Below are 11,852 nucleotides of genomic sequence, written 5' to 3'. Positions count from 1 at the left end.
ATATATATATATATAATAAAAAAATAATGAGGGATCTAAGGCTACACTTATATAGAGTAGCTATAGGATACAATGAGGCTATGCTTTACAGGTGATGCAGTAGCATTGAAAAACGTAGCCTATTCTGGCAAAAATGGAAGCTGAAAAGCGTAGCCTTTGGTCCTGAACAGCATCACTTGAAAAGCGCACCCTATTCCTAAACGCCAAAAGCGTAGCCTTTGGTGCAGAAAAGCATAGCCTTTGAGAATAGGCAACGGCCGAATAGGAATCACCCTAGAAAGCGTAGCCGTAGCCGTAGCCTAAGGCATAATTTTTTTTTTCACTTTTGGCTACACTTTTCAAGTGTACCTGAATGGGTGTTTTTCTTGTAGTGGATCCGCATAACTCTTCTGTCGACTTTGCACAGTCAAAATCCTTGCACGAATCTTCTTAATCTTCTCAATAGTCTCTGTTACCAAATCAGAACCCAATACACTTGCTTCACCAGACTCATACCAACAAAGTGAAGATTGGCACTTCCGTCCATACAAGGCCTCATACGGAGCCATCTCAATGCTCACATGAAAGCTGTTGTTGTACGCAAACTTCACCAATGGCATGTAGCAGTCCCAACTCCCAGGTTGATCCAAACCACATGCTCTCAGCATATCTTCCAACATCTGAATAGTCCTTGATAAACCTTATTTTTAGGGTTTATCTTGTGTTGAATTTAGAGGGTTTTGTCAACTTTTCTTCCATTCATTCACTAAAATAGCATGGTTTTGTAAATTCTCCTTTAATTGTGCTTAAGAGTGAAAACATGCTTTTTGGGTCTTAAAATAGCTAAATTTAATTCACCTTGATTCCATTAGGTGCCTTGATATGTTTGTTAAGTGATTTCCGGTTTAGAAGGCAAACATTGGATTGAGGGAATGAAGAAAAAGCATGTAGAAATGGAGAACTCATGAAGACATGAAGGAATCGCAAAGCTGTCAATCCTGACCTCTTCGCACTTAATCAATCATAACTTGTGCTACAAAGGTCCAAATAAGGCGGTTCCAGTTGCGTAGGAAAGCTAACATCCGACGCTTCAAAATGATATAAGATTTTTTATAGTTGCTTGGCGTTTAGAGATGCGTACGCATGATGTACACGTATGCGTGGGAAGCTACACGTGACTCACTAAAGGCAACTCGTGGCCAACGATTTCTGAAGCATTTTGGGTGCAATCCAACTAATTTTTGATGCTATTTAACCGAAGGATTGAAGAGGGATAAACTAGTTAGTTACAAATTAGTTTTAAAAATAGTTATAGTTAGTTTTCTAGAGAGAGCTTCTCTCTCTTCTCTCTAGAATTAGGATTCGGATTAAGTTTAAGCTCTTCTCTTAGATCTAGGTTTAATTCTTCTTCTCAATTACTTCTCCTTCTCAATTTCTTATTGTTACATCTTGTTATTCTATTCTTTTGTTTTAATTTCCTCTATTTTGTTTACTTTGTTGTTGATACACTCTTGTTCCTTTTATTTTCTTTTAATGCAATTTGAGGTAATTCATGTTAATTGTGCTTTAATTGATTGTTGTTGTTAATTTCCTTGCAATTAGTAGTTATTAGATTTCATTCTTGCTGTCATTCTACTATGCTTTCCTTTTATGCCTTCCAAGTATTTGATAAAATGCTTGGAAGGATGTTAGAGTAGATATTTCTCCTCTTGGCCTAGGTTCAGTAATTGGAGACTCTTGAGTTATCCAACTCTTTTGTTGATTGATAATTGAGAGTTGCTAATTAACTTGAAAGCCACCAAACCTAGTCTTTCTTATGATTTGACTAGGACTTGTAGAATCAAGTTGATTATATCCACTTGACTTTCCTCCATGGTTAGACGTTAACTAAGTGGGAGCAATGAATAACTCTCATCACAATTGATAGGGATAGCTAGGATAGGACTTCTAGTTCTCATACCTTGCCAAGAGCTTTCGTACTTATTAGTTTATTTCCTTTGCAATTTATAATTCTTGTGTCTTATTCCAAAAACCACAAAAAAACCTCTAACCAATAACAAGAACACTTTATTGCAATTCCTAGGGAGAATGACCCAATGTTTGAATACTTCGGTTTATATTTTTAAGGGTTTGTTACTTTTGACAAACAAATTTTTGTATGAAAGGATTTTAGTTGGTTTAGAAACTATACTTGCAATGAGACTTTATTGTGAAATTCTAAACCATCAAAAATTCAATCACCAGTCCTCTCTGACGGTCCATCCGTTTGTGGATGTTATGCGGTGCTAAGACACAGTCTCATACCGAAAGCTTTTTGGAGAGCTCCCCAAAACCTCGATGTGAATCGGGGATCACGGTACGATACTATGCTCAATGGCACACCGTGCAACCTTACTATCTCCTTGATGTACAATCTTGCCAAATCCTCCATTGAATAATTCACTCGAATAGGCAGAAAATGAGTGAATTTGGTTAAGCTATCCACGATCACCTAAACCGCATCAAATCCCGACCTAGTCCTCGATAAACCGGTCACAAAATCCATCGCAATTCCTTCCCACTTCCACTGAGGAATCTCAAGTGGTTGTAGCATTCACGACAGTTTTTGATGCTCTATCTTTGTCTTTTGACACGTCAGGCACTTGAATACTATTGTAGCTACATCACCTTTCATCCTAGGCCACTAGAACATCTTCTTTAAATCATAGTACATCTTTGTGCTTCCTGGGTGAATGGAAAACCCGCTGTTGTGAGCTTCCGACAACAAGTCTTGCCTCAAACTCCCGATATCCAGTATACAAATTCTCCCTTTATACCTCCACAATTATTCATCATCCTCAGTGAATTCTCCATGCCTCATCTTACCAACTGGTTGAAATAGTTACTGAAGCTTTTGCTCATCTTGCTGAGCCCTCTGTATCTCTGATTTGAACGCACTTGAAATCTGCAAGTGGTTCAAACAAGCTCTTCTGGCAACTTCTCTAATATCCAGCTTAAGATCCACAAACTTATCCACTAACTCCTCTTCCTTGATTTTCATCCAAGCTATCGTTAAAGATTTTCGAATCAATATGTCTGCTACCTCTGATAAACCACTATTTTATGGTTTACAATATGTTTAATTGTGTGGTTTTATCATGGTCTTTACCCACTTATTCATATAATTAGCATGCATTTATATTTCCTTCCTAAAATTATTACATGATTGAAAACATGCTTCTTTGGTCTTAATTTAGCTAATCTTAATCCTCTCTTATTACCATTCGATGCCTTGATCTGTGTGTTAAGTGTTTTAGGCTTTATAGGGCATGAATGAGTGAGAGATTGGGAAGGAAGCTTGCAAAAATGGAAGGAACACAAGAAATTGAGGAGATGACCAGCGAGAAGTGACGCGTACGCGTCAGCTATATGACCGCGCGGAAGAAAGGAATCCGTAGTGACGCGGCCACATGGCTCACGCAATCGCGCGGATTGGAAAAGCACAAGTGACGCGGAAGCGTAGACGACGCGAACTTGTGGCAGGGAAAAACAAAAATGATGCGTCCGCATGGATGACGCGATCGCGTGATGTGCGCGATCTACAGAATTACAAAAGTCGCTGGCAGAGATTCTGGGCCGCATTTCAACCTAGTTTTCGGCCCAGAAACACAGATTAAAGTCAGGGAACTTGCAGAGACTCATCTTGTACTCATAATTCATAATTTTAGTTTTAGATGTAGTTTTTAGAGAGAGAGGTTCTTTCCTCTCTCTTAGGATTTAGGATTAGGATTTTTAGAACTTAGGAATATTTTTATCTCATCTCCTTATCAGGTTCAATATCTTTTTATTTGGACTTCTCTTAATTGTTGATCATTGATGTTGCTTATTTGGCTTATGACTCTTCATATTTGGATTGATTTTATTTCATTAATGCAATTGAGGTATTTCAGATTTATGATTATTTTCTCTAATTTATGTTATTGATGCTTGTGCTCTATCCAAATTATTTTCATGCAAGTAGATTTTATCCCCTTTTGGCTTTGGTTGATTAATTGGTGACTCTTGAGTTATCAAACTCATTGTTGATTGAAAATTGGAATTCTTCAAGAATTGATTCGAGATCCAATAACTCTAACTTTTCCCAAGGAATGACTGGGACTTGAGGATTCGAATTAATTCATTCACTTGACTTACCTTCATAGTTAGAGGTTAACAAAGTGGGAGAAAAATCCAATTCTCATCACAATTGATAAGGATAACTAGGATAGGACTTCCAGTTCTCATATCTTGCCAAGAGTTTATTTTATAGTTATTTATTTATTTTAATTGTCATTTGAATTATTTATCATACTTCTTCCTGATTTCCAAAACCCCCAATTTTACCTTTTTCATTGCCAATAATAAGAACATACCTCCCTGCAATTCCTTGAGAAGACGACCTGAGGTTTAAATACTTCAGTTATCAATTTATTTAGGGGTTTGTTACTTGTGACAACCAAAACGTTTGCACGAAGGGATTTCTGTTGGTTTAGAATCTATATCTACAACGCGACTATTTTTATAAAATTCTTTACTAGCAAAAATCCTAATGTCAACCACATTCGCCTTTCCAAGGTGATAACTCAGTTCAAAATCATAATCTTTTAGCAATTCCATCCACCTCTTCTGACGCATATTGAGCTCTTTCTGATGAAAGATGTACTTGAGACTCTTATGATCATAAAAGACGCTAAACCTCACTCCGTACAAGTGGTGTCTCAATCTTCAATGCAAACACAATCGCTGCTAATTCCAAATCATGAGTTGGGTAATTTACCTCATGCGGTCTCAGCTGACGCGATGCGTACGCCACCACATTCCGGTGTTGCATCAACATGCAACCCAAACCCTTCAGTGACGTATCACAATACACTTCAAATGGTTCGTGCGGTTCTGGCAAAATCAAAATAGGCGCTGAAGTTAACTTTTGCTTCAAAGTCTAAAAACTTTCCTCATACTCCGACGTCCACACAAACGGTACCTCCTTCCTTGCCATCTTTGTCATTTGTAGTGCAATCCGAGAAAATCCTTCATAAATCTCCGGTAATATCCGGCCAAGCCCAAGAAACTTCGGACTTCTATCACCATCGTTGGTCTTTCCCATTCCAGCACCGCTTCTACCTTAGAAGGATCTACGACTATTCCTCCTTTGCTCACCACGTGACCTAGGAACATCACTTCCTCCTTCTAGAACTCGCACTTGGACAACTTAGCATACAATTTTTGCTCCTTTAAGATTTGCAACACAATCCTCAAGTGTTCCTCATGCTCCTTCACCGTCTTAGAATAAACTAAGATATCGTCTATGATAACCACCACAAATTTTTCCAAAAAGGGAAAAATACTCTATTCATGTAATCCATGAACATAGCAGGTGCATTCATCTACCCAAAGGACATTACCGCAAACTCGTAGTGCCCATAGCGCGTCCTAAACGCAGTTTTTGGAATATCCTCCTCTTTCGCCCTTATCTGATGGTAATTGGATCTCAAATAAATCTTGGAAAACACCACAGCTCCTTATAGTTGATCCATCAAGTCATCTATCCTTGGCAGCGGGTACTTATTATTCACAGTCACTTTATTCAACTGTCGATAATCCACATAGTTGCATTCCTCCATCCTTCTTCTTCACCAATAAAACTGGCGCTCCCCACGGAGATACACTCGGTCGAATGAACCTCTTGTTCAGAAGCTCTTCCAACTGAGTCTTTAATTCTGCCAGCTTTATTAGAGTCATTCTATATGGTGCAATCGATACTGGTCCGGCTCTCGGCACCAATTCAATCGCAAATTCAATATCCCTTTGAGGTGAAAACTCAGGAATATCTTTCTGGGCATCACCCAAAGCATTAGCAGCCAACAAGATATAACCCTGATACTCTTCCGGCATAAACCGAATTGACTACTCAAAGTAATCTAACAAAACTCAATTCTTTGACAACCAATCAAACCCCAAAATCATCTCCAACCCAACCGTTGGTAAGAAAATCCAGTCATGTACAAAGTCTCTACCCTCAAGCTTGAAACCTACTTGTCTACATCCTGACCTAGTCATAACCGTCTGATGCGAAGTATGTACATGCAATTTAAATGCTAACTCTGACACTTTCAAGCCTAGCTCCTTAACTTTGTCAAATGAAAGAAACGAATGCGAAGCTCCAGTATCATAAAATAAAACTAAGGTCTTATCACCAATTAAACATATACCTCTCATCAACGGATCCGCCTTAGTAGCATCCTTGGCATTCACAGCAAATACTCGCCCTTGGTGTTGACTCTGAGCCGCATTCGGGTTCTTCCCATGAGTGCAATCCCTCGTAATATGGCCAGGCATCCCACAGTTGAAGCAACCACCTATACTAATCTTGTAAGAGTCATATGGATGAAAGCATCCACATCGATCACAAGTTAAATCCAGAGAAACCTTACTCTGATTTTCTCTCCCTTTGCCACACTGAAACTGATCATGAGTGTTCTTTCTGAAGCCTCCTTGTCCTTGAGGCGCATGTCCTTCTCTCTTGAAATTCTGCCCCCTTGGTTGAAAGTACTTGCCACGTCCCCTACTAGTGTTTCCTTCATGAGTGTCCTTAGACGAAGCTACTGTCTTTGCATATTCTTCAACTACTCTCGCCTTGTTCACCAAATCGGAGAAGATACGAATCTCCATAGGAGCCATAGCAGTCATGATGCTATCCTTCAAGCCCCTTTGGTACTTGATACACTTCCAGCTTTTGTAGGTCTCCAGGGCACCCTGACACACCCTAAACCTACAAAGCTCCTCAAATCGGCTAGTGTAGTCCACCATAGATAAGGAACCTCGCTTCAACTGCATAAGTTCCATCTCCTTTGCTTCCCTTGTAGACTCAGGAAAGTACTTCTTGTAGAAGGCTGTTTGGAATACATCCCAAGAAACATTGGCATTTTGGAGCTGTAGCAAGCAGCATTTGCCTTGCCAACAGTGTTGGGCCTCTCCTAAAAGCTGATATGTAGCAAACTCCACGTACTACTTGTTCGGGACATGCTGTGCTTGCAGCACGCGCTCCATGGCCTGGAACCAATTATACACTTCTGTAGGGTTGGTTGAACCTTGGAAACTTGGCGGATGAAGCGTGAGAAAGTCGCCAAGGTCATCAGAGCACTTCCCATGTTATCTCCATTTCCCTCAGCATTATCATTCATGTTTCCTTCACCATTTTTGTTTCCATTCCCAGTTGGTTGGCCTAACCTCTACACAACTTGCAGAGTCGCAGCAGCATTAGCCTCCACAGTGTTCAAAAGATTCGCCATTGCCGCCATGAATTTGGCATGGTTACCGGCCGGTTGTGCATTTTTACTCTCGGCTCGTGAACGTGTACGATCTCATTCACGAGTGGCTATTAGGGTGCCTATCTACACCAAACAATTGATATCAAGGTGATCAGTCTTAATATCAAAGGCCTAGTGCTTCAGTTATCCCAAACAGGCACTCACAAACAAGCATGCTATGCAATATCAAGTAGATAACCTAATAGCATCAAAGAAAAAACACACAGAGTATGCAATGAAGCACAATCGGTCCATCCCTCAAGCTCATGAGGATGAACCATTCTGATACCACTAAATGTAACAATCTAATTACCCTAAGCCTTACCTTGCGTCATAAAGCAAAGGTTAATCAAGGGTTACAACAGTTCTAAGCTCATACATATAATATATAGAAAGAATTAATATATTCTAGAAGCTCGATGAAGGATATAGCTCAAAAATAGGATTTGAAAAGTGCAAAATATACACACGAAGCTAAAACTTAACGCACAAGATACAGATATAATATAGCAAAAGATAAGAGTATAATAGTATAAGAATCTAGCCATTGCTCGTGGAGTTTAAGCCGGCTAGCTATAGACAGACAATACAGAAATCTGAAGTTAAAATAGTTTATACAAGTTTTTCTCTCAAAGATAAGCCTCTAGGCAAAAGTAAAATACAAAAGATTAGAGAAATAAGCAAAATAAACAAAAAAACTCCAAAAACAGAATGAAGATCCTCTGCTCTGTCACCACCAATGCAACTCACCGAGGTGGGTTGTGACCTGCATCTGAAAAACAACAACGAAATATGGTATGAGAACCAGAGATTCTCAGTATGGTAACAGTATCCAGTGATGTAACAGTGCCCAGAAATCTAAGCCTCCGTTCTCTAACTTTTCAAAATAATACCAATTTAAATTTTCAGGACCTTTCCCATGTTTTGATACCCGAAATTAAGCCCAAGAATCTTAAAAAGGTGTCATAGGAGTATACAAACATGTTAGAAAGGTGAGATAGTTTAAAAATAAAGTTTAAGTTAAAAAAAAGGGCATGTGCATACGTACAGGGGTCTGCATGCACACACCCAGGGAGATTTTCAAATCGTGTGCGTATGCATAGAGGTGTGCGTACGCACAGGTACCAAATTTTGCAATTCTGTTCACTCGCACAAGGCATGCTAGCGCCCTCAATAGAATGCCCTTCTCAACGTGTGTATGCGCACAGGTTGTAAAACTCCATTGGTTATGTGTGCGCACATGGCATGCTAACGCTCCCGTCAGTAACCATGTCCCCGTGTGTGTGTGTGTGCACAAGGCTTTGCATGCGCACATGTTTTAAAATTCACGGGGTGTGTGACAATAGAGTTATTGCCGATTTGGAATCCATCATAACATGAATCAAATCGTTAGTAGCATAGTCCAAACCAACAATAAACTCTCACAATCAAATGTTATCACAATTTAAACCAAATATAAACTGAGAGTAGTTAAACCTCAGGTTGTTCTCCCTAAGAAGCAATTGACGGTGTTAATTTCTTGGTTATGGAGGCAAAAAAGAGTGGTTTCCAAATCAAAGAACGAAAGATTAAAAGAACTAAGAAATGATCAAAATTGATATTAATGCAAGTAGAAAGGGGATTAGATCAAAACTAGTGAAAATGCTAAGATATGCATAAAAAGAGCCTTGACTTGGGAATGAGACTCTAAGGAATCCTATCATTGCCATAACCACAACTATGGTAATTATCATGAGTTAGTCTCGCTTAGTTAACCCCTAACATCGAGGAGTAGGTCAAGCAAGCGTAATTGACCTTAATCCATAAGTCTTAGCTAAATTACCAAACAAGTTGATAAAAAGCTAGCTTTAATGGAAACAAGAGTCAATTAACTCCCCAAAATTTACCACTAAATGTAGGACATTATGACTCTAGTATCTTAGGAACTCAAACCCCAAGCCAAGGTGTGAAAATTTACTCAAAATTACCAAGTGGCATTTTCACAAACACTTAGTGGGCATATAACCAAAACATGAGAAATTGCAATGGAAAATGAAAAACTATAACCAACTATTCACAAAACCAAATACAAACAAGTAATCAAATGTAAAGAAAGCATGAAACATTAAATTCATCAATCAAAACTTCAAGAAACTCAAAATTGCAAATATGAACAAAGTAACTTGAACCAAAAGGAAATGAAAGTAATGTTGCTATAATAAAGAGGGAATTGAGAGCACTTACAATTAAAGAATCAAAATCAAAAATCAAAGCTTGCTATAAAATACTACAACGGGGATGGAAATGAAACCCTAAGAGAGCATTCTAATATACTCCTACTCCTATGGAAGCTTCCTAACTAATAAATCCTAATCTAAAGTGAGCTACTTTGATATGTGTTGAATTCCCCTTGATATAGCACTCCAATTCAGCCTTCAAGCCTTCCAAAATGGGCCAAAAGCCCTCGGAAATCGCGCAACACGTGTTTCATTAATAAAATCACGTGCAGGGTCTTGTGCGTACGCACAGATGTGTGGGTATGCACACTTGGCTGAATGTTCTTTCGTGCGTACGCATGGGTAGTTGTGCGTACGCACACATGCTAATTCCTTCTTGTGCGCACGCACACATGGTTGTGTGTGCTTTTCCTTGTTTTCTTCATGTTTTCTTCCTTGTACATTCTTTCTTCCACTTTTGCCTAGCAAATCTTGCCTCTTAGGCCTCAAAACACTCAACAAATAAGTCATGGCATCAGATGGCATGAAAGTGTAATTAAATTGCTCAATTCAAGCATAAAAATGCATGTTTTCACATTTAGGATCAAATTAGGGGCAAAACAGAAAAGTATGCTATTTTGGTGAATAAGTGTGAGTTTGTATAATGAAATATATCCAACTTAAGCTAAAATATATCGGAAAATATGGACTCATCAGTGTGCGTGCGCACAAGGTTGTGCGTGCATACACAAACCAGATATCACAAAATTCTACAACATTGCAGAATTTTAGATTTTGACACCAAACTTTCCACAACCATATCTTTTTCTACCAAATTCGGATTTCCACAAAATTTAAACCATTTTAAAGCTTGTTCAATTTTCTTTCATTTGATATAAAATACATTGAATTTCAAGCATGCTAGTTCAAGACAAGATTCATGGAACTTCACCAAAATTTCCATTTTTCCAAATTTTCCTTCACATTACATCATTCTCAACCATCAAACATCAAATATTTAACACTATAATCAAACCTCCACCAACACATTCACCCATCATCATTCTATCACTATCAATCTTCATCATCAATTCTCATTCATACTTTATATCAACAATCAATAATATACATTCATTCAAATTCATCATACATCAAACCTCAACCTCATTATTTAACAACATTTATAATATCCATTCATCATACATCATCAACCAACCAACATCAACAACCATATCAATCCAAACCTATAATATGGGTCTCTTGCCTAAGTGTCCAAAAATATGATATACTACATAGAGAAAATTGAAACCATACCTTGGCTAACTCCCAATATGTACCAAAACTCAAATTGAGCACAAGCTAAGCCTCCAACCACAATTCAAGCAACTAATGAACTCCAACAAGCATCAACTCAACTCCAAAGGCTTCCAAACTCATAATAATCAAGCTATATACACAAAAATCATAACTAATCAACCTTGGGATCATCATAATTAAAATTTCACAAGAGTTTTAGACCTCTTACCTTGCCCAATAGTTTTGGAAACTAAACCCAACATTAATCAAGTGCTAGAGTGTACCTAAACAATCGTAATCACAAAATTTCACTTAATCAAAAACCCTAAAATTTCGAAATTTTGGAAGGAAGAATTGAGAGGTATTTGTGATTTTCGTACCAGTTTCTTGGATGGCTTTTGATGACAAGTCATCATATACCCATTTTTCAAGCTAATTTCACTTGTTTTATTAGTCTTTATACACTTTCTTACATCCTAAGTAAGAGATTTGGAATGAAAACACATAACTTCTTTAAATCAAGCAACTACCATTAATTTGATGCTAATTCATGAGGTTTAAGCTAATTTTAATTGAATTTTAATTGATTCATAAGCCTTGTGAATTTAGTGATACTTTGAGTGGTTGTTTTGGTTTATTGTAGGTGAAGAAAAGAAGAAAAGAGAAAGCGTGGCTTAAGAAAGCGTGGCCCAAGGAGAAAAAGGCGTGGCGCATAAAGGAGGAGTGCAAGGATTGCCCTCCACAAGGGCACACTGCCCTCTAGGAGGGCAACATAAGGAAACGAGCCAAGAGAGGCAACGCTGCCCTGCCCACGACAAGGGCAGAGCACAAAATTGTGCCTTGGATCAAAGAAAGTAAAAACCTTGCCCTGCCCTCCACAAGGGCAGTATCGGGCTCACCAAAGGGAGAAATTCAAAGAAAAAGTTCACTATTGCTTTCCACAAGAATCGAACACGGCACCATGAGGAAGCAAGGAACTAAGCCTTACTTTGGTGCCAAGAAAATCAAAGAAAAGAGGAAGCGTGCGCGTCACACAAGGATCGAACACGGGGCTTCA

The 11,852-nt window shown here is 38.5% G+C and overlaps 1 protein-coding gene across 1 annotated transcript; it reads right to left on the bottom strand.

Annotated features, from left to right (window-relative positions):
* Positions 1-5,925: 5,925 nt before the first annotated feature.
* Positions 5,926-6,840, bottom strand: LOC107465579 (uncharacterized). The gene has a single exon (XM_016084558.1). It carries the CDS (start codon positions 6,838-6,840, stop codon positions 5,926-5,928), a length of 915 nt encoding a protein of 304 aa, XP_015940044.1.
* Between the last annotated feature and the right edge of the window lie 5,012 nt (positions 6,841-11,852).

This window comes from Arachis duranensis, chromosome 9 (assembly GCF_000817695.3).
Source record: "Arachis duranensis cultivar V14167 chromosome 9, aradu.V14167.gnm2.J7QH, whole genome shotgun sequence".
Classification (NCBI taxonomy): domain Eukaryota; kingdom Viridiplantae; phylum Streptophyta; class Magnoliopsida; order Fabales; family Fabaceae; genus Arachis; species Arachis duranensis.
The sequence above is the reverse complement of the archived record's forward strand: the minus strand, read 5'-3'. Positions and strand labels throughout refer to the sequence as shown.